This window comes from Myotis lucifugus, unplaced genomic scaffold (genome assembly GCF_000147115.1).
Source record: "Myotis lucifugus unplaced genomic scaffold, Myoluc2.0 scaffold_255, whole genome shotgun sequence".
In the NCBI taxonomy this organism is placed as follows: Eukaryota; Metazoa; Chordata; class Mammalia; order Chiroptera; family Vespertilionidae; genus Myotis; species Myotis lucifugus.
In genome coordinates, this window is record NW_005871303.1 from 1,312,294 (window position 1) to 1,335,021 (window position 22,728).

A 22,728-nucleotide genomic window follows, 5' to 3' on the forward strand; every position below is an offset into this window, starting at 1 on the left:
CTCCTTCCTCTTCTCCTTAATCCCCTTCATCCCCTTCCTCCCTCCCTTCCCCTCCCTCCTCCACTGCTCCCTCCTTCATCCCCCTCACCCTTCCCCACCTTCCCCTCCTTCCTCCTTCTCCTTCAGCCCCCTCCTCCTCCCTCCTCTCCTGCCTCCTCCCACTCCTGCTCTTCCTGGCTCATTGGCAGCTTGAGAAGAGTTTCTGTGATCTTGCATTTGCAAAGATGTTCAAGAGGACACTTCAGGTCTCCTGTGTCCTCTGAGCAGGTATGTCCTACTCTGGGTCAGCCTGGAGAGGCTGAGGAGGACAGAAGTATGGGGCACAAGTGGCTCTGCCCACTGGTGACCCTGGGGCCCCCAGCCAGGCCTTGCTCCACATCCCTCAGGACCTCGGGCAGGAACAGGGTTGGAGAGAGGCAGTGCCCAACCCGAGGCTTCAGCCTTTGTCTCTGAGTCTCCTTCTCTGTCTCTGCAGCGCCTTTGACTTGGTGAACATCCACCTTTTCCATGACGCTTCCAACCTGGTCGCTTGGGAGACCAGCCCCTCTGTGTACGCGGGCATCCGGCACAAGGCCCTGGGCTATGTGCTCGACAGGTAGGTGCTGTGTGCGTGGCCCCACCCCACCACCCAGGACTGTATGGCTTGTTCTTTTAAGCCACTTATTTTGTTTTTCCATTTGCCAAAAATATGAAACTTGCCAATGTTGACCCGTTGATAAAGCACAAATCCCAACCCCTGTTCCAAGGCTTCAGCAGTCCCTCCCAGGCAGACTTAGGGTGGGTGGCTTCATGCTTTCTCTTCAGTTTTGTGGGAGAGCTAAGAAAATGAACCCAGGGCTAGGCAGAAGTAGATGCCAGCTGGGACACCTTGGAGTCTGACAATTACATCATGGCCCTGGGTTCTCCCAGCGGGAGGCGGTACCTCTCAGTGGCTCTGCCCACCTGCAGTTCCTGGAGGTTGGGGGCTGGGTCCCTTGAGCACAGGGCTGTACACAGTCTGCTCAGCAAGGCTGAGCCACCGAGCACCTCCCTCCCTATTCTGCCCGCAGAGCCTGGAGCCTGTGCATCTGGGGAGGCTAGGGGAGCAGCCCAGGGGTCCTCAGAGCAGGGAAGCTGCTCCTGCCTCCTGCCCAAGCTCCCAGTAGCCTCTCCTCACTCCCTCTCGCAGGTGGTTTTTCAGGACCCTGTGGTCCTGGACTCCGAGGGGCCCTCCTGTCTCTGGCTGTCTCGTGCGACCTTTCACAGGATCCAAGTTGATAGGCTGTCATTGGGAAAGAAGGTGTCCCCTCAAACTCAATTGATAGGTTAGGTTTGGTTTGGGGACCAGGGTCCCTCTTGATTCAAAGACAGACCTCTTGCTGTATGGAGCTTAGCCTCAAAGCCTCATCCCAGGGCTGCTCTCTTGCTGCTCATCCTGCTCAGGCCTCAGCGAGTCTCTCCCCACCAGCATCCTGCGACCTAGGTGGCAGTCAGACATCCCAGGCTTGGGACAGCCGCTACCACAGCTCAGTCCTCTCCTCTTTCTGCCTGGTGATCTCAGATTTCTCCAGGACCCCACCATGTCTCCACACTGCTCACATCAGAGCAGTGAGAACTGTGGCTCTCCTCCTTGGCCCCATGTCACCAGCTAACCTCTTTCTGGCACTGCGTCCAGACCCTGACCTTTTGACCCCTCCTGTGTGCACCAGGCTCCCCTCTGGACTTCCCCCCAGCATAGGCAGGGGTCCCTCCCTGCAGGCTCCTTCCTTCTGGGTTCCTCTCAGCAGGATGTACCCTCCACAGGGGTCGGAGGGTGGGGTTCTGTCCCTTGCTGCCATGTGTGACGGTGGTGGTACTTCACCTCCAGGGCCCTGAGATGAGGGCCTACGCCCTGGCCAAGCAGCCAGGTCCCTGCTGCAAGCTGCCAGGCCCACACAGAGGAGGCAGGAGTGCAGGATGTAGGATCTGGTTGTCCTGCCCACCCAGGGCCCAGCCCCCTCAAACCCTAATGCAGCCTCCAGGTGTGATCAGGCTGGGCTCGGAGGTGGGGTGACCTGGGGTGAGGAAGGGCCAGAGCAGACCTGGGCCCAGACCTGAGCTCCTCGCCTCCCTCCAGACCTGGGGCCTCAGCCACAGGGCCATGGGGCCCGTTGCTTGGTCCGTGTGCTGACCCATGGCCACCTGTGACGGGGGCTTTCAAGTCCCTGGGCCGGGGCATGACATCCTTTGGCCAGCTCGTCCATGAGTCCTTTGTTGCCTGTTCTCCCCCAGCGGGCTCTGGAGCGCCTCCACCATGCAGGCCCCAGTGTTGCTGAGTCTATGCTGAGGCCCCAGGGAATCGAAAACCTGTGCTGGTTGGAGCAGGTTCTCTCTGGGCACTGACCTGACAGCGCTGGCGTGGAACACAGTGTCGAGATTCAGGAGGCAGCAAAGAAGGCAGGGTGTGCGGTGACATCAGGCTCAGGGGAGCTGCCCTGGGAGCGGTCCCTTGCAGTGGCCGATGCTGGCCTCCCCGAGAGCTGCCAGGCCGGGGCGCTGTGGGCAGAGCCACCATGCCTGGGACAGCGAGCCCATGGCCAGCAATAAGGACCTCGTTAGGGAACTACTGTGTGCGGTCTCTGGCTGACAGGTTCTGGTGGGCTGCACTCACTGGGACCTCCCATGGAGCAGGGCTGAGGCAGACCCGTGAGCAGTCTGCTTTGGTGGCTGTGGTCAGGTTGTCAGTGGGGTGTGGCATTAAACTGTGTCATTGCCCCAAACTGCCATTCCCCTGCAGCCTCAGGGAAAGCAGCCTTAGGGTTTTGGCACTTTCCTGTGGCTTTGCATTCCCACGAATCACTTGTGTGGGGGCTCGGCCAGCCGCAGATCCGGCCTCTGCACGCAGCACAAAGGGCGGCTCTGTAGGAGTGTGAATACCGGGCCGCCCTTTCATCAGGGCTGCTAACCTTTTGGCAGCCACCAGCAGACTGCATTCTGCTCTGCCGATTGGGAGGACAATGCCATGCCGGCCCTTTGAATGGACGTTGCCACCAACAGTGCCCCATTCACTCTTTGGGAACCTCTGGGTGCATTGTCTGCAGGCCGGGAAAACAGGGAAACAGCGAGGAGGCTCTGAGAAGCGAGCCTGCCTTCTTGGCTTAATCTCCCCGTGAAGTTTTGCGGGTCCACGTTTCCATGAGCTGGTGCCCTCAGACCTGGGGAAGGTGGCACGTTGGCCTGAAGCCCTATTCCCAGGGCTGCTGGTGGGACCCTGTGTTAAAACAGAGGCACCCAGGGCTATGTTTGCAACCTTCCTGTAAATCTAAGATTATTCCAAAATAAAACACTTATTTGAAAAATGGAGAGTTTGTGTTCAGAAGTGTTTAACCTCCCAGCAGTACCAGGCGTGCGTGCCTCTGGCCCTTGGGCCCTCGGGCCATCATACGCAGGCGTGGACCCAGAGCGCCCCTCCCTCGAGTCTGGCCGATTGGGAAGGGCTCCTGTTGGAGATGTGTAAATAGGGTTTTCAATGTTAAAGTGCAGATAGGGAGTTCCTCTGGGCGGTTTTATTACAAATAATAATCTTTGCTTTTTGTGCAGTTTAATTTTTTGCTTTTAATCTCTTGTTATGAAACTTTTAAAAAGAAGACAAACCCCCAATTAATGAAGAGCATCAGGCTGGCACTTGAGGTGCGGGGCTCCAGGGATGTGGGGCCTGTGTTGGCCTGGGGTCCCCTCTGGCCCTGGACTAGTCTGTCTGCCTCCCGGACACACGGTTAAGCTCTCTGGGGAGGACTTGGGGGATTAAACAGGAGCAGAGACCTCAGCCAGTGTCCCTCCCGGGCTGAGACTTCCTGACACCTCCTGGAGCTTTCGGCCGTGAAATGAGATTTTTTTTCCACAAGTGACAGGGTTCTTCTGTCTCCCCTTTGAGATGTGGCCTGGCCTAGTTCAACAGAAACATTTTTACATTACAGCTGTGAAATCTTGGCATAAAGCGCCCCTTTGTCCCCCCCATTATTTTCTCACAAATACAGTCCATTGTCACAGCGCTGAAGTTAATTTGATCAACATTGGGACATTTAACTTTTATGTCCGGTCAAAAGAGTTGTTTCATGCTCATTTTGGGCATTCAAAGGAGATGATGGCCAGAAAAATAATGTTGCCGTGAACAATTCAGGGCAATTAGTTTCCCAGGGAGAGGCGATGTGATGCCGGCCGCCCACGGCCCCCTTTGTCATCCCAGGGCCGGTCATCAGTCAGCTGTCAGCCTGCTCAAAGGCCCTCCACCCTGAATGTGTCTCTTCAGGCCGTTCCCAGAACTCGCTCGCTGTTTGCGAGCAAAAGAGAAGCTCTGGGGTCCAGGCTGAGGCAGGTCCCGCAGACTTCGGCGCTGGGCGCTCGTTCCCACCACCTGACTTCCTGGTCTTCCTGGTTGTAAGCACATCCGTCCACTCAGGGACCTCAGCCTGGAAGCCTGGGTGGCCGTTGTCATGTCTGTTTGGAGCCCAGCTCGGAGTCGGGCAGCACAGGCCAGTGCTCACCACACGGCGTTTTCAGGGTGTCGGGAAGGATCACGCCCAGTTAGGACACGTCAAGTCCAGTTGCATCCCAATAAATGAGCTCGCCGTTCCACGTCTCGGATGATTGATGGTATCTGTAATCTATCCTTCATTTTATTTATTAAAAACGGATTCACACGCCCAGAAAAGTGAGGGCTCTGATGACAGCCATGCACCCTCCACTCAGCTCCGTTAGGCTCACGTCTCCGTGTTTGTGTCATGTGTCCTTTTGCTAAGAAGTGGAACATGGACGCCATCTCTATGATCTCCATCCTGAATCCTTTTCCTGCCCCTCCCCCTCACCATCTTGATTTAGTGCCTGTCCTTCTATGGCCACATTGCTGTGCTGCTGGCATGCGTGAGCACATGTGCATGTTGGCTCGTCTGCGTTTTCATCGTCAGCACTGGCATCTCGAACGCCATTGTGCTGAGCACCTGCTCCGCAGGCACTCCTGGCTCGGCCTTGTCCCTGCTCTGGTGCCACTCCCTCTGCGGGCACTGCTTTGGGCCATTCTCGGTGTTTTACTGACTGCTGGACTATGCCTGCTGCCCTGTGTTATGACCAGGTGCACGCCCACATCCTCCAGGGCCTGGTGTGAGCATAGCATTTCCCCAGCACCTGTGAGGCTGAGCGTTGTTTCCTGGGTTCACTGGTGTTGAAGTGTGTAAGGACTCGCTCAGCTGAGAGTCAGGCTGGGATTCCCTGCCGATATTGAGGAACAGGAGGCTGAGGGTCTTCTGTGCTGGTGTCGGGCTTTGGGTGGCGGCCAGGTGGGGTGTGAGGTGTGGTTCTCAGAGTGGAAAAGCATATCTAATATTATAATGCTATTTAAAGAATGAATGAATGTGTGAAAATGACAGCTGCTCAGCAGGTCCCCTGTCAGGAGCATGCAGGTGGTCTTCCCCACCACTCTGCCCGAGACAGTTCTCATGGGGATGGGTGGTCATAGGGCGGGTGTGTGAGAAGGTGCTTTAGTGAATTTAGTGATTGAGAAGTACTGACATGATGACTGGGGACTGAACCCACCCAGCCCCTGGGTCCCCCACCTCGAGAAGCAGCCCTGAGAGCAAGGCCCAGGCCAGAGTGGGGGGCAGCCTGACAGTCCTCGGGCCACCATACAAAGTAGCACAGTCATTTCCCACGTTTCCGGGGGCCGGAGGTCTGAGGGCCCGGGAGGGCTGCCTTCTCACTGTGTCCTTACGTGCCCTGCGGAGGGTCTCTGGCGTCTCTTGTTCTGTCAGATCAGGGCCCCACCCTGTGACCTATCGAAGGTTAACCTCCTTAAAGGCCCATCCCCAGCACAGTCACATGGGGGCCAGGGACTCACCACATGGACTTGGGGAGACGATTTAGTGCATAGCAGGGCCTCAGGCCTCGAGCAGCCAAGACAGGAGGTGAATTTTCAGAAACATGAGCAGTTCACTTAGGGACGCCTTGGGAAAGAGTGGGTTTGGGAATTAATACCTTACCATGAAAACCTCACGCAGCCCAGCTCTCTCCGTGCGCTGCTCCATCAGGGCTGTGTCTGTGCTCAAGATTCTGTGACTTCTCCATGTTGATCCCTCCAGTGGCTGAGGGTCTGTGTGTCACCCATGAGTGCTGTGGTGGGCACAGTGGGCACCACTCAGCCGGCCTGGCTGTAGGAGTGTGTGCTGGGCCTGGGAAGGCCAGTCGGTAGCCTGGCCACTGACACCCAGGCTCACTGGTTGTTGGGACAGCATATGACGCCCAGTGGGACCACCAAAGGGACATTTGGGAGCTTTATGCTAACACTGATGCTGGTTCAGGTTCTGTCAGTAGGTTTTTCGTCTTTGCCTTCACACGTCTCCTCTTTCCTCGTCTCTGCCTCAGGACAAACCATTTTACACAAGCTCCCTGTGCCGGCTGGAGTCAGGGCAGGGACTGTCCGCCTGTGGCTTCCGGCCCCACCAGGCCAGAGCCCACGCCAGCACGCGCCCAGCACAGGAAGGAGAAGTACATTGCCAGTTTGTTTATGGCGCCTAAATATTTCTACCACACACCATTCAATGAGACATGTTAAGATTAGGAGAAACTTTTAAGGAACTTTAAAATGTTCTGCCTTAGTTGTAGCAATTTCTGTTGTTGATGTTTTTGCTAATAAATTATTAGAGAGTGCGGCTTCTACCAAATCTGAGAAACAAAAGCCGACGCTAGTAGATTCCTAATTATACGTGAATTCACTCCCTTCCATAGTTAAAAGACAGGAACGGACAGGAAGAAAAGGAACAGTGCCACGGCTTAGTCCGGGGACGGGTGCCCTATGCCTGGAGACCCAGTGGCAGCGAGTCTGTGTTCTGGGACACCGACTGCCAGCCACTCTGAAGCGACCGATTGCAAATGCTGTCATTTCTGAATATTTAACCTGTGCCTCCCCCTGGGGACGTTGTCTCCATACCAGAGGCCTTTGGTCTGCCGCGCGGGCCCCCCGAGTCCACAGCCCTTGCTCGCTGGGCGGCCTCCATGACGTGTGAGTGTCACTGTGGTTTGTCTCATAGTGAAATCACCTGTCAAAACAGAAAGACGCTCCGTTTTCAAGGCCCAAAAAATTGATTTTTATGGCTGTTCTTGTAATTCCCTTTTTGAATTAGGCACGCGATATTGATGTGGGCCTACTTTTTAATCATAATAGCTCCTGACAAGGTAATTAATTTTAAAACAACGCTTTTTTTCTCCTGGTCCAAATGGCACTCTGTTGAAATTAAAAGTGAGGCCGCGGGCCCGGCACTCAGGCAATTGCCTGGGCCTGTGGCGGCCCCTCCCGCTGCCGCTGCGGCACGACCTTTCAGACCCTGTTATTAATGGGCGCAGGCCATTACATCAAGAAGAGCAGAGCCATGGAAGTAGGATAAAGTTTAGGTTTTTAATGACAGTGTTACAAGGCTCTGGACACGCCGTTGAAACTCTCTGCTCGTCACCGCAGGCATCTCCGTCCCCGCACCTTCCCTGTGGGTGGGAGAGCCAGGCCCTGGGAAGGTACGTTTTCTCTCTCTAAACCAGTGGTTATCAACCTTCCTAATGCCGCGACCCTTTAATACAGTTCCTCATGTTGTGGTGACCCCCAACCATAAAATTATTTTCGTAGCTACTTCATAACTGTAATTTTGCTACAGGTATGAATCGTAATGTAAATATCTGATATGCAGGATGTATTTTCATTGTGACAAATTGAACATAATTAAAGTATAGTGATTAATCACAAAAACAATATGTAATTATATATGTGTTTTCCGATGGTCTTAGGCGACCCCTGTGAAAGGGTCGTTCAGCCCTGAAAGGGGTGGCAACCCACAGGTTGAGAACTGCTGCTCTAAACACTTAGAGAATTTTAAGTTTATTCAATCAGATGCTAAATCTGAAATTTGAAATTTGTTCGTTTTTTTTAAAGAGTTTACCTCAAATTGGGCTCTACCATCAAATTAGCCAAATAGCCTTTGCTTCCTAATTCATAGGTAGGGTATCAGCCGCTCACATTTCTTCCTAGTCTCTAATTTCCTTTCCATCAAAAGTGGGGACCTCAGTTGAGCCGAACACTTTCGCCATTTAATCAACCAGTGCCCAGCTCCAGCACGTGCCCCGGAGCAGCTCCATGTCACTGGCGAGGGGTCACCCTGGTGTCCCGTAAATGCACCCTGGATTGTGTTCTCCTGTGGGCCTTGCTCCAGGCTGGGGTGTCCCGGCACCTGCCCCCTGAAGCCTCCGTGTAGCCTCCAGGGCTTGGCTTACCGTGAACCCTCACGGATCCCATGAGATGGGAGCCCTGGCCTCTCCAGTGACGAGAGCGGTCTTCAGCTGTCCTACCCGAGTAGAGCGAGTTCCTCAGAGCTCAGATTGACTGCAGGTGTGTCCCGCCACCCTTCAACTGGCACCCGCTGCCATGATCTCACAGCAGAGGAAGAGTGCCCGATAGGCACACCTGCATGATGTGCTCACAGCCGTGCAGGCCAGCAGGCCTTATGCAGTGTCCCCACTCTGCAACCGTGTGCGTGCTTGATCAGCCTCAGAGTCCACAGCACACAGGGAACAGCCACATGGACGACAATAGAGCGCTGACAGCCTGGTCATTGGGGCTGTGCACCTTCTGCCTGGACCCTCCTCAAGGTATGCCGGCTCCCGCGCTGTCCCGTGAACAGAGCCAACAAGTTATTGAAATAGAATGTGCAGATGCCTTGACACAGACTTTCCGCTCAGGGGAGTGACGGGTCTCCTCCCTTAGGCAAAGTCAAGCTGGAGAGAAATCACTTGAGTGGACTGGGCCACGTGTGCTGGCTGGGAGGAGGGCGCCGTGTGACAAGGCTGTGACAGCCATGTGATGAGGAGCTCTGAGGGTCCTGTGGCAGCCACCCTCTCAGACTGCCTCAGCCACGTCCCAGGTGCTGTGCTAGTGTCTCCATTGCCACGCCCTCTGGCCCCTCCCCAAGGACAAAGCAGTGCTGACTCTGAGCAGCAGAAGTGTCTCAGGAAGCACCATGGGCACAGCACTCTCTCAGACATACTCACTGGGCCTTGGCAGGGAGGGGGCGGGAGAGAATGCCCCAAGGACATGGCTTGGCCAGGTGGCTCCGCTAGAGGAGGAAGCATGTCCACTAAGGGCCTCCTATCCTGGGGCACGGGACCCATGTGGCCTGGGACTCCCGGCCACCTCAGGGCTGTGCTGTGCCTGCCGTGCCGCTGGGGCGCCAGGAGGCAGTCATGGAGCTGAATGGATTTGCCTGATCCTCAGACCCAGAGCCGCAGGGACTGATGGTGCTCGTGCCACGGGCTGGGAGGGCAGGCTGGCTGGCTGGGTGTCAGGGCCGGGGCTGGGTCTGGAGAGAACTGACGCTGAGCCAGGCACAGAAAGTTGGCTGCAGGAACCCATGAGGCACCAAGGGTGAGGGAGCCAGTGCCTGCCTCCTGCTGAGGGGACCTTCCGTGTCCTGGGGACGCCAGCCTCCTGGGGAAGTGCTGGTGGACAGGTGCCCGGGGCAAGAGAACAGGCTTCTGTGTGGTCCCAGCTGACAGCCAGAAGTCAGTCCGCATAATGAGCTGTGATGATGGTGTGGTTTCTCAGTCTGAAGCCCAGTGATGGTGCTCCCTGACCTCTCACTGGTCCACCGTGGAGTTGGGACTCTGTGCAGGACGGGCCCTGAGCCTGCGGGGACAAGGCTCCCTCAAGGAAGCAGAGCACACCACTGTCTTCTCATTTCCAGTGTGGCTCCTGTGCACGGGGTGGGAGCCAGGAACCCCATGTCCTAAGGGTCCTGAGGGGAGGACCTACTGACCTTTCTAGGAACCTACACGAGTTCTCAGGATATTTTTTTTAAGATGTTTAACACCAGGAAAAGTTTTATTTTTATTTTTTCATGATGGCTGCAATAGCTAGGTTCCTGTGGGCACCTGTGAGGCAGGTTCTGTCCTCTCACCTGTGAGCACAGCGCAGGTGGGGGCGGCGGGCTGTGGCTGGTCCTGAACACAGTAGGGGCCAGTCCATGGGCTGAGTGAGGCTGGTGTCTCTGCCCCCACCTCTGACATCTTCATTCCTGAGCAGTATTTCCTCTCTAGAAAGATGTAATTTTAACACAGTGACATTGCTAGTCACCTGCACCATTAATAACAATCTGTGAAAATGTTCTTTCTCTTCAAATTAATGTAATATTAAATATTATTAAAAGGGAAAACAAGGCTTGTCATGAAATTTAGCTAGATGATAGAGCAATTAATATGCAAGAGAAATAGGAACATGGCCAAGATGGTTTTCTAAAGAATTGTTGACAAGCAGGGTCTCCCTATAAAGTCAGATTAAGGAAAAGTGTCCAGGATGAATGAAGGATCCAAAGAAAAGAATAGGGAGTCGCAAAAAGTTCCAATTCGCTTAGGGTATTTTGTGCTTTACAAACTCGGGGGAGAAAGCATTGAATGTTTAATAGATGGTGCAGTTCAATGGACCATTGAGAAATCGATAAACTCAGACCCCTATTTCCCAGTGTGACTCCAGATGGATTAACCAGCTGCAGAATTCCACCTTGAAGATAAAGGACGGAAGCCGTTCGTGGACGGGGCCGGGAAGGCCTTCTGGAGAATCAGTCTGTTTCACTGTGTGAAAACAAAAATGTCTGCAGAAACAGAGCTGAAGGCCAGCAACAAGACTGAGGGTTAACATCACAATTTACAGGAAAACTGGAATTCAAAGTGAAAAAGGCAAGGAACTAAAAAGAAAAACCGTCTCTGAATAAGTAGAAGCAGAGAATGCAGATTCTAACAGGCACATGAGAGGACGGTCAGCCTCCTGGTAATCACGCAAATTAAAACAAAGACAGCGTTTCCACTCAGCTCAGACAGGTTACATAGAACACGGCAAGTTCACCCTCTCGGACACACACCGGTGAGCGATCAGCCACCGGGCCGCCTGATAGCACCTGGGAGCCGGATTCTCAAGGCTGAGTCCAACCGTCCTCATCACTGCAGGAGGCGCCAACCCAGCCCCATACTGCCCATCACTTGTCTCTAGTTTCTCAAGATGACAAATCAAGTTAGCAAAGACTGATACGTGGCCTGCCACGCCCGTACGCCTGCCCCAGGAGGACACGGTGCCTGGGCTCCACACAACTGCACAACAGGCATTGCAGGGTGGGCCGGGACGCATCAGGTTCCTTGGTAACCGATTAGGTGTTTCTGAGTGACTGGTGAAGGCACTTTTGCCTGCCTGGCCCAATTAGGGTTTAAGTCCGTCTCAGTGCAGCTCACCCCCAGTCTGCACAGCAAGTGTGTCCATGAAGCCACAGCTGGACAGTGACGCTGGGAAGCTTCTGCACAGACGACATGTCTGTTCGGCTGATTGACTTGTAAGAGGTTCTCGTTCTGCTTTGGAAACAGGAGTAGCTAGCGCTTTGCCCGCCCTCGGAGCTACAGTCATGGACGGCGTGGTGGGCGGCGGCCAGCGGGTTTGAGCAGTTCCCAGGCTTCCTTGTCTGAGGGCAGAGGTAGAGGCCACACTTGCTATGGGCGTGCTTTTCAATGGAAAAGTCTTTATGGAACACACTGTGATCCACTTAACATTCGGCAGAAACATGTTTTCCAGCCAGGCAGTATCTATTTGAAAAGACAAGTTGCCATTATAACTTTGAAACATCCAATAGGGATGCTATGTAAACACTTTCAGGGCAAGTCCAAGCGGCCCTTCCTGCCTGAGAGGGACCATCCAAACGCAGGTGAAGGCGGCCTGGGGCCGTGTGGGCTGTCGCACCCACATGGCTCTCTCTGGGCCACCAGCCCTCCCACATGCTGTTACCCAGCAGGGCTCACTGCGCACGGCATGGGAGCCAACACGATGGCACTGGCTGTTGAGAAAAGAAAGCTTTTATGTGCGAGTTCATTTGGCAAGAAGATAGGAGGGGCTCAAATCTGTCCCCCCATCCAGTGCTCAGGGCGGATTGAAGGCGTTTCAGCACCAGATCTTCCTGGACAGCGGACCTTCCTTCTGAAAGGGTCCAGGTGTGTGTGTGGGGGGGGGATTGGGGCCAGGGCAGTTAAGGGTCCACAGTGTTAGTCCTGAGTGGTGTCCACAGCGTTGCCCACAGTGAGTGGGGTAAACTGGTGTCCAGGGACATTACAGGTCCCTGTACACACCACCACACCAGCTTCTGGCTGCTCCCGAATCCTGGGAACCCAATGGGAAGCGCAGCCTGTACTTCTTCAGAAAAAAACTCCAGAAGGTTGAGGTTACGTTTTTGACCAAAAATGTAACCTGGTGCCCTGACTGGTTTGGCTCAGCGGATAGAGCATCGGCCTGCGGACTGAAGGGTCCCGGGTTCGATTCCGGTCAAGGGCATGTACCTGGGTTGCGGGCATATCCCCAGCAGGGGGCGTGCAAGAGGCAGCTGAATCGATGTTTCTCTCTCGTTGATGTTTCTAACTTTGTATCCCTCTCCCTTCCTCTCTGTAAAAAATCAATAAAATATATTTTTTACAAAAAAAAAAAAATGTAACCTGGTGCAGGCTGCGCTTCCCACCAAGTGTGGTGTTCACGCCGCTGGCCCAGTCGATGAGGACCTGTTGGCGGCACACACGATGCTGGAGAGAGCCTCGCACTGTAGGTGGACATGTGTGGCCGTGGTCACTTTGCTAAGTGTTGGGGGTACGCATCTGCCTTCCACGGGAGTTGGTATAACGTGTGGTGGGAGCGTGGCTGCAGCGGCCAGTGGGCGTGAATGCACACTAACCTGTCTCCTTCTCTCCTCCCAGGATCATTGACCAGCGATTCGAGAAAGTGTCCTACTTTGTCTTTGGTGACTTCAACTTCCGACTGGATTCCAAGTCCGTGGTGGAGGTAGGCCCCCGGCCCCTGCCCGTCTGGAGCCCACGCGTGTTCAGTGGTAGTAGGAAGGCAGTGGAGACGTGCTGTCCTTTATGGGCAAGTTCAGTGTCGTCATTCCCACTGGTTATGTTTACGGCAAAAACTCCTAATAAAGAAATGTCTTGTTATCAGAAAAGGGGGCCGTTCTTTGGATCAGGTGGATGGGGGTCCCTCAGACTTGCGCAGTCACCTCAGCCGCTGCTAAGCACCAGGACCTCTTCTGTCCTGACAACTGAAGTTGTCAACTACTGAAAAGAAACAAGGAAGCAGCTCGGGGGCCAGCCCTCCGCCCTGTGTCTTGGCTTCTCTCTCCTCGTGGCACATTCTGTCTCCTTTAATAAACGTCGACGTCACTCCATCTTTGGGAACTCGGAGGCCGTATGTGTCTCCTGGGCACACCCACAGGGCCGGGGTCCCCTCGGGCCCCTGGAGCCATGTCCCCACTGAGGAAGAAGTATAGATGGAAACCCTCCACCTGGCCACCTGGCCACTAGGCATTGAGGTTGGAAGGCGGGGCTCAGTGCAGCTGCTGTGTCCCAGCGGTGTGACCTTGGTGTGTCACCGGGAAGCAAAGCCGGTGGCCCAGGCACAGGGGTCGGCTCTCCCTGACGAGGTCGCTGCAGGGGCACTGGGACAGTGGGTGGGGGACTCTCGTGCTGTTGGGCTGCAGCTCTGATGTCAGCTCTCCCAGCCGCAGCAGAGGGAGACCCTGCCACCTTGAGCCTGCACCTGCCGGGGAGGAGCCGGTGTCAGGCGGGAGGCAGCAGCAGTGTGCCAGGCAAGCCTCCCAGGGCTCGGTCCCGCGCCTGGCACAGACTCTAGAGCGCGTGTGTGGTGACCACGGTGGGAACAACAATATGGAGAAGTGGCAGTCCCTCCGAGTTATTATCTTCCCATTAGTAGTCTCATTACAAATATCGTCACACATTAATCTTCCGTCTTTGGTAGAAAATTATTTCTTAAAGACAGACGGAGCAGGCTTTGATCATCCCATAGCTCCCCTTGGTTGACAGAAATGAATAATGTTGTATTGAAATCCTCTTTTATAATTTAATTAAGCTGGCGCTACCTCACCAAGCCAGCCCCACACACACATGCATAATGTTCACCGACCACCAGAGCACCGCTCCCTGACATCAAGGGGCCCCTGAGCATGGGGCAGGGGCTCCGACCTCAGGGAGTGCTCTCAGGTAGACTGGTGGACAGGTGAGTGCCCCTGGAACTACAGAATCCTTTCTTTGGGTCTGCTGAGTTTTCTTTCCTCATTTTGAAATTGAAGATCTAATGAGTCAGATATCAGGGACCCAATCAACATCCCTCTGGCCCTATAGCCTTAGGGAACTCAGGAGCCGCTCCTGTCATGTTGGAATCTGCTCCATGTCTGATACCATCGGCCCAAGCAGCCACAGAGGCCAGTGCCCTGGAGGAAGGTGCCTTCCCCAGTAACGTTAGGCCACCGGGGGCTGCAGATCTGCACTGTTAGATCTTGAGTCCCTGGGCACGCGTCATTGCTCGCTGGCTGGGGACCGGTAGGTCTGCTGTGCTTGGAAACGCCCACCGCTCACCTGGAGGGTCTCCTCTCAGCAAAGCACAGTGGGGCCTTGAAAGACCTCGGCTGATCAGTCAGGAGCCACCCAGCAGCTTGCATGTTGGGAAAAGGTCAGAGTTTCACGCGTGGCCTTTTCTTCCCGATAGAACAAATATCACATAGAAGGGCAGTGCTCCGGACTGAGGTCAGATAGTCACAGGTGTGTGCACAGCCCGGTTCTGGTTCCCGTGGGGGGTGCTGAGCTGCGCACCAGTTGTGGAGGGTGTGAGGTGCCACGGGCAGTGGGGATTGGGGACAGGAGGGCCTGGGCCATTGGTGGGTTTGGGGAGACTCGTCTGTACAGAATTTTCCTTTTTCTTACTTGGTGGGCGCATGGGCGTGACTGCAGGAGGCCCGTGTGCTCAGTCAGGGGCAGGTGCGTTCCTGTGGGGCGCAGCCCACTAATAAAATACACTCGTCTCCCACTCCTCCAACATGTGTATCCAGCGCCCTTTCCCTGGGACGTGCAGCCATGTGCAGGGATCGGTCTTGGTGATGGTGGGCTCAGGGCCTCGGGCTGCGCTCTCCACTTGGCCTCTGGCACACTTCCCCTTCCTTTTCATTCCTTCCAAGTGAAGTGTCTGATGGGGGGGGGGGCGGGAGGCGGGGGGGACTCGTTAGAGATGCAGATCAGGGGGCCTAGACTCAGGGCAGATGGGAGCCAGGGCATCACCTGGAGCAGGAGACCCCACGCTATGCAGCCCTGTGGGGTCTCAGACAGTTGTGTGGATGGGGGAGGCGCAGCCCCAGGCAGACACTGGGGTGTGGGCAGCAAGCCCTCTGTCCCACCCCACCCCCCACCTGGGGCCCAGAGCATTCTCTGTCCTCAGCACTGCCATCAGCCTGCGCCTCTGCCTGTCACCATCCCTTCTCCTCCTGCTGGGTGGGCAGGCAGGCTGCTCGTAGCAGTGACCCCTCTCGGGACACCGTCTTTGGACACTCACGTTTACTGCCTACAGACGAGGTCCTGGGGGCAGGAGAAGGCCATGCAGCCCCACCCCACCCCTGTGTTCTTGGGGAAGTCTGTGCTCTCGGCTCCAGGGGCTCACCCTCAAGTTATGTTCCTATCACCCAGGGCCAAGTGAGAGGTGCCCACACCTGTCCCGGCCAGTGCTGGGTTGTGCGTGGTACGCAGCCCTGAGGGTGCTGTCAGGATGGGATGCGGCATCATTGCTTTGTCTGGAGTTGGCAGACAACCTCCCTCCTGAGGAGTAAGGTTGAGGTTACGTTTTTGGCTCAACTAGAAGCCACGGTTTGACTTGGTCTCCTTGCTGACCCCACCTGGAGCGTCAAGTTGAGCCTCCCTGGTCCTGGACGCTGGCTGTGTCCGGCTGGCACAGTCCACGGAGGTTAATTCAATCCATATTTAGAGCAAGAGAGGCAAGGAGCTAGATCCGGGCAGCAGGAGTCAAAGGCAGTGATTGTCCCCCTGTGGCTGGAGCAGGGCGGGCGCTGGGGCGGGGTGGGGGGGTACTGTCAGGCCCTGGAGCTGTGGCAGCTCCAGGAGGAAGCCCGACATTTGTGGTGAGGGAAGGTTACGGGGGTCACCGCAGTCTTGGCCGGAACCTGCCTGGGAGAGAGGCGCTGTGTGCACTGGGAAGACTGTCCCCAGGCATCAGCCACTTCGCATTTCAGATGCAAATTAGTACAAACAGGCTTGCAGAGCAGAACTGAAGAGAGGATACTGTGATCACATGTGGCACCGCCTAAGCCATAATTAAAACATACACAAATTAAACACGATTATCATGTGCCCCCTAAGGGGCCTCGCGTCATGGAACTAATTAATAATGCAGCCTCCTCAGCCCTGTTGGCGGATCGCTCAGAGGGTATGTTTCATGCCTTGCGCAGTGGCAACTGGCAGCTGGGGCTCTCAGCTGGCCGTAGTGACAAACAGTGACAGCAGTGCCAGGCGCTCCCATCTCCTCGCGGCCCAGCAGAGCGCCCACCTGCCGCCCATCACTGCCGACAGTGACAGTGATGGATGCGTTTTGGAGGCGGGCAGCCATTTTCAAAAGCCAGTTACTGACAGGTACACGTGTGTTCAGGTACCAGGTGGGCCTGTTGCGAAACATCCTGTGAGGATCTGACTTAATAGCAGCGATTGTCCAGGAAGCCACGTTCGCAGGAGGGGTGCTGGGCAGTGCTGGACAGTGGGTCCTAGTTGACCCTGCGACCTTGGGAGAGGATGAGGAAATCACTGTAGATGTCCCCATGCCTCCCACACAGCAGAAAGGGGCATCGCCTCTGGTCAGCCCTCTGAGAACCCCCAGCTGCTCCACCCCCCATGCTGGCTGATGCTGGGTGAGCACACGTCGAGCACCAGGTGAAATGCTGGCTTTCATCTGGGTTCCAGTCACCTTGTTGAACCAAACCCAACCACATCTCTGCACCCAGGACCCCTCAGCCTGGGGACACAGTGGGCACGGGCCAGGCCAGCTCCTGGTGGGGGCCCTGCAGCCAGGGCAACAGCTGTGTTGCTGGCCCCGTGCGTGTGCGCAAGGTGCGACTGCCACTCCTCAGTTGGGGTGTGCCTGGCAGCCTGGCTCGGCCCTGCAGAAGCCCCCACGGGTGGCGGTTCTTCAGCCAGTGATGCACCCGTGAGTGGTGGGTGTCAAGAGCCCGGGAGGTCCGAGCAGTTTGCCATCCACTAGACAAGCAACAGGGATGGGACGTGCCACCCAACTTCCCTAGCGGCCTGGAGAAAGCCTTCCTTAGAGCAAGGCCTTTGCAGGCCTGTCTCCTGGTCTCTGGAATGCGTAGTTTCAACAGACAGACAGCCTGTTTCGCTGCCCTCGGCAAATGTCAGTGGTCATGGACTTTTTTTCTGAACTGGGAGCAGTGTGGACAGGTCCATGGACCTCGCAGGGCCCAGCTTGTGCACTGAGCAGCCTCCCTCAGGCTCTGGACACTTCTGTCTGTGGCCTCGTGACGCTGAATTGCTCTGACGGACGAGGGCAGGGCTGCTGGAGGGACCGTGAGTCAGGTGTGTCAGCCAAGCTGTACTTGTCAGTTCCTTTGCTTGTTTTTTAAAAATATTCTTGGTTTAAAGCAATCGAATTAGGAATTTACATCATTTGATTTATTTTTTAATTACTGTTCTAAAGAGACCTGTATTAGATCTGTTTGATATAGGGCCTGTGAAAATTAATCAAAAATGAAATATAGTTTTAACTTAATTATGATGAGTCTCCTGGGTCTTTATTAGAGGGTTTTCTTCCAGAAAGTTTTCTTTATAAACATTGGCCAGTGTTTCCAACTAGCAGATTGATGTCAGAATAATTATTCTAATTATGGGAAAGGAAGAAAAAGGACAGTACATTTGTGGCTTCCCCCTCCTCCCCTCTGCTATAGGAACAAGATTCTCTGAATCATAATCAGTTCTGAGCTCACTGATCTTTAATGTGCTTTTCTGGGTGTTTTGCTAGGTCCTGCTTTCTTCCCGCCCTTAGGGCTAGTACAGACCCATGGGGACTTTAGGACTCAGAGCAGATCTTCCGTGCCAGGCCTGGTGGCAAGCACTTCAAGGCCACCATCCATGGCAGCCTGTGCAGGTCTGTGCCTCCTTGCGCACGCCCTCCCACCGGCTGAGCCCAGGCATGTCAGTGGAAGGCTGGGGATGTCCTCAAGCGGCCAAACCAGCGTGCGCAGGTCCCCTGCGGGCCTCACTTGGGGCCTCACACGGCAGTGCCTGTCCTGGAGCTGGTCCTGAGCCAGTGGCACATGCCCCAGCACCTGCTGGACGCAAGTCTGAGAAAGCCACTCTGCTTCCTGCTCAAAACCGAGTTGGGTTTGCAGGGAACGCTGGGTGGGTGCTGCCCTGGGCCACCAAGCTGGAGGGAGCCAGCGGGAGCCTTCTGAGGAGGAGATGAAAGGGTCTTTATGGCGTGTTGTTGTTCTGGACGAACAGTGGACAATATAGAACAAAGAGGAAGAAGGTGCCTCGCTACTGACATAACCCTCATGACAGCGCCTTTTCATTAACTGCCGCCAGCTCGCCGCCAGCTCAGCTCCGCGGCCCTGTCCACGCCCCTCGGTCCCGGTGATGTCAGCACTGTCGGGCCCTCAGAACTTCTCTCAGCAATCACTTAGAGGTCTCCCTCCTCCCAGGCGTTCCAGGGCAATCTTTGGAGAAGGCAGTGCTCTGTGGAAGGGCCCTCTGGGAAGTCAGAGTAACAGGAATGGGGTGTCCTGGGCACGTCCCGCGGGAGGCAGCGGTGCCTGTCCACAGGGCGGAGGGCACACCTGACAGGGCCGGCCTCCCCGCTCGGTCTTGGTTCCTCAGGTCCCTCCCAGGATGGTCCTGTCTGCATCAGGCAGATCACCCTGATCCCGAAACCGAGGAAATCACTGTGGTGCACGCTTCACTGAGGCCCTGCCCTGCCTGCAGCCTTGTCTCTCTCTTGCTTCTCAGGACCTGTGCCTGTGTGCATGCATGTGTGCGCATGTGTGGGCCTGAGCCTGATAGGAAAGAGGGTGCTACCTTGGCCAGAGTTCATTGGAGTCACGTGCATGTGCACGTCACTGAGCTGTGCTATTCCCGTCGCGGCTGAGTGGCATCTGTGTTACCCTTGCTGCTTTGAGTGTTGGCCCCTTCCCTCTTCAGGGCTCCGAGCAGCCTGCTCAGCGCCTCTAGGCGCAGCAGACTCACCTCATCAGCCACCAGTGTGGGCAGCAGCGGATGCCTGTCCGGTGGGCAATTACTTTTCAGGGCACAGCATGTGTCTACCAATCAGGGGCGGTCAAAGAATTCCTCTTGTCTGAGCACTTTTTCTCAGATCCATACGTCGCCGATGACCATGGCGAGTTGTAACTGATTTCCGTTTCAGAGCCATCCGTTAAGCGATTTAGTGATTGTCCTCCTGTCTACTGTTGGAATATGTTTAGGACTTGAAATAATGTCTGGGGACATTAGTTACCAAGGAATTGTTAGTCACCAGGCCAATAATGCTTGTCCGGTGTTCCTAGAACTCAGAAATCCAGGGGACAAGGATGTCTGTCTGTCTATCTGTCTGACTTAATGTTTTAATTCTAAGCCCACTTCCCAATGCCCATGCTGGTGCTGGCAGGCTGCGGAGTGTTCGAGGTGCAACTTATAATCCCTTGACTCCGGGAGGAGGCCGGCGGCCTGGCTGGGACTGGCACGCATAGCCCCGCTGGACAGCAGAGCGCTCTGTTGATCTGACCAGCTACACGACACAGCAGGACACATACCTGCTGATGTTCAGCGTTCCTGGGAGAATCAGTCATAGCATAAAAGACTGTGCTTCTCTTCTAGAGTAGTTCCTGTTTGCTAGAGTCACTTGAAAACTTTAAATTTAAAAGTTAGTGATTTTCCATTAACACGTTTTAAGAGAAACCTATGGACAGACTCCGGTCTTGTTTTGTAAACCACCTTTTGGAAATCCTCTCGGAGATGTTAGCTGGAATCTTTATATGCAGGCTTTTTTAGGCATTTTTATGGCTAGAATTTAACCAAGAACAGCAGGATAACAAAACAGCGGGACAGTGGCGGGTTTTACTGACGCGCCTTTGCTTGGCTGGTACTCCAGTGATTCACCTCCCAGTGGCCACTGGCAGGGGAGGGAAGAAACCCCAAGACTCAGGGATAGGGAAAGGGCAGATGGGCCATCCAGGGCCCGCAGCCCTGCTGGGAGAACAGCCCCGCCGGGACCTGCAAGCTGGTGACCTTGGTGGCTCCCACGGGAACCCTGGAGGGTGAGGCTGGTTTCTTTAACCCAACAGCTAACTGTGACAGTGTCCACTGGCACCTTCTGTCCCCTGAGTGTGGACGCCACGGGGCCCCAGGTGAGGCCAGGGGAAAGGGTGAGCTGGTGGGAGTGACATTGGCCTAGCGTCAGGGTCTCCAGGGCTTGGGGGGTCCTGCTCCAAGAAGGCAGTGGCCTCGCAGGTGGGTGCTGGGAGCTGCGGGTAGGTACTGGGAGCTACATCCGTGAGCAAGGCTGTCAATTAGGGCTCATGGGTTGGCGGCATTTGGGCAGAGACCGCTGAAGGGGCGGGATGAAAGCAAAGTCCCTTGTGAGTAGACAGAGCTCAACCCCAGAAGGTCACGCTCACACCTGCATGTTCCCAAGGTCATGCAGGCCCTGCCTTTAGGCGGCAGAGCCCCGCCTCAGAAGGTCACCACCCCAGAAGGTCACCATCCCAGAAGGTCACCACCCCAGAAGGTCACGCTCACACCTGCATGTTCCCAAGGTCATGTCTGAATTCTTCCGTCAGAGATCCTGCCCCTGAGCAGCCAGATGTGGGCTAGTCATACCTGCCACACCGTGGCTTCCTAGAAGGAGGTAGATGGCTGCCTGGAAAGCAGGGCCCTGTCTGAATTCTTCCGTCAGAGATCCTGCCCCTGAGCAGCCAGATGTGGGCTAGTCACACCTGCCACACCGTGGCTTCCTGCGCGTGGTTTTGCTGTCCTTTAGTTGTCTCCATTTTTTAGGAAAGTCTCAGAGATGCTGGCACAAATTACAACCGTTCTGAGAAGCGCAGGACCGGCCGCACTCACGGTTCTGCGCTTGAGCCCTGTTGTCAAAGTGCCGGCGGCATCTCCATCCGGTGTCGGGACCCACGGTGACGTCCTTGTTCATCCTCAGGCTGATTGTGTCCTTGTTTAAAGCTATTGAAGACATTGTTTTGAGGCCCATTTATTCTACACGCTTTTCCGTTCCACTTTCCCGGAGGTAGGTCCTGTGAACATGTTTGTGGCCGAAACTACACCAGGCGGCCGGGCTGCCGCTTCCCTCTGTCCCTCGCCTTTGTGTCCAATTTCATGCTCTCAGAGGCCTACATGTTCTTCTGTGTGCATTGTCAGCGGGTGACAGCTCTGGAGCAGGGTCACGTGGAGAGGGATGGCGTGAAAGGTGGTACAATGCACCTTCGGGCCCACCCACCAGCCCAACCCGGCCCCCTGGGGCCAGACCGCGGACGCCCCAGAGCGCTGGGGTCAGCACCCTCCAGGGGAGGCCACTGCCCGGGGCTGGGGCACCTGGTCCTCTGGCTCCTGTATTTTGTGGGCTGGCCCATTGACGTGTGGTGGTGGGCGTGTCCAGGCAGAAGCAAGTGGCCCGGTGTTATTTTCCTCAGGTCTCAATTTGAAAAGGAGAAGAGTGTAATCCTCTGGGCCATAGACTAGTTCCTTAAAAATCCCGTAGGGTGCTTCCCTCAGCAGCTGCCTGCAGTGTGTGGAGCTGGGAAACAGGCCAGGGGGCGCGGTGGTCGTGGGGGTCCAGGCCCAGGCGCACCTGCACCCTTGCTGTGCCTTAAACAGCCTGCAGACCTCTGGCCAGACTGGCTTCTATCACCCCCCTCTTTGTGTGGCCACGACAGTGACGGGCGACCCAGAGACAATGGCCTGCCCAGCGCCCCCAAAGGCACCGTTCCAGGCCAGATGCAGCAATGTGCAGGCCCGCGAGGTTCACACCATGTGTCGGGGGCCCCTCCCCCAGGTACAGATTTGGGCTGGGGTGTGAGGGGCCCAGGGGCCAAGGATGGGAGGCAACAGGAATGCACTGTGTGAGCGTCCCCGCTGCTCCCTGAAGGGCTCTGGGTGCCGGGCGGGGGGGCAGCGGGTTCCAGGGCCTCTTGGCCTTTTGATCCCACGTGGGTACCTTTGCCTACTTGTCACCCTAGACCTGTGTCCCCTCGCATTCCCACTCGGATGCTTCCAGAGGGCAGGACCCGTGGACTGTCTGCTAGTGTTCTGGCACCTGTGGCTCTGGGCCGGGCTGGGGTGCCCCTGGTAGATGGGCTCGCCTCCCAGGAAGGGCGTCTGTGGCTCCGCCAACTCACAGGGGGTCTTTTCTGCATCAAAAACAAAACAAAACAAAACCAAAGCAGGAACAGAACTCCTCGGCCACCAGTGATAACTAGGGACGCAGCAGAAAGGACACTCTCCAGGCAGATTGTTTCTGAACGTTTCCGATGACCCCGCAGCACCCCATGACCCAGCTTTCCTCTCTGCAGTCACGTGGCCTTGGCGTCTGTCCTGCCTGTCTCAGTAATCCTCTGCAGTGAGAACGGGGTGTCACGGACCCCGATCAGGAGCATGCGGAGGGCACTGGGTGGGCTCCAGCACCTGGTGACCCTTACCCCTGACTTGGCCCCGCTGGGTCCCGACTCCTCCCGGCTCCGCACCCTCGGTGACCTCTGGAACCTGCACCAGGGCGCTGCAGACCCTGCCACTCAGAGTCAGGACTTCCTAACTCCAGGTGGAGAAGGAAACCCAGACACGAGTTCCCAGGCCACGCAG

At 55.8% G+C, this 22,728-nt stretch overlaps 1 protein-coding gene across 1 annotated transcript in view; it reads left to right on the top strand.

Annotated features, from left to right (window-relative positions):
• The window catches only part of INPP5A (inositol polyphosphate-5-phosphatase A), an 86,707-nt gene that overhangs the window by 46,558 nt on the left and 17,421 nt on the right, over window positions 1–22,728 (top strand). Inside the window, exons 6-7 of the mRNA XM_014464547.2 lie at window positions 476–595; window positions 12,763–12,847. Of these exons, the coding sequence (XP_014320033.2) occupies window positions 476–595; window positions 12,763–12,847 (205 nt within the window). The remainder of the gene's footprint in view (window positions 1–475; window positions 596–12,762; window positions 12,848–22,728) is intronic.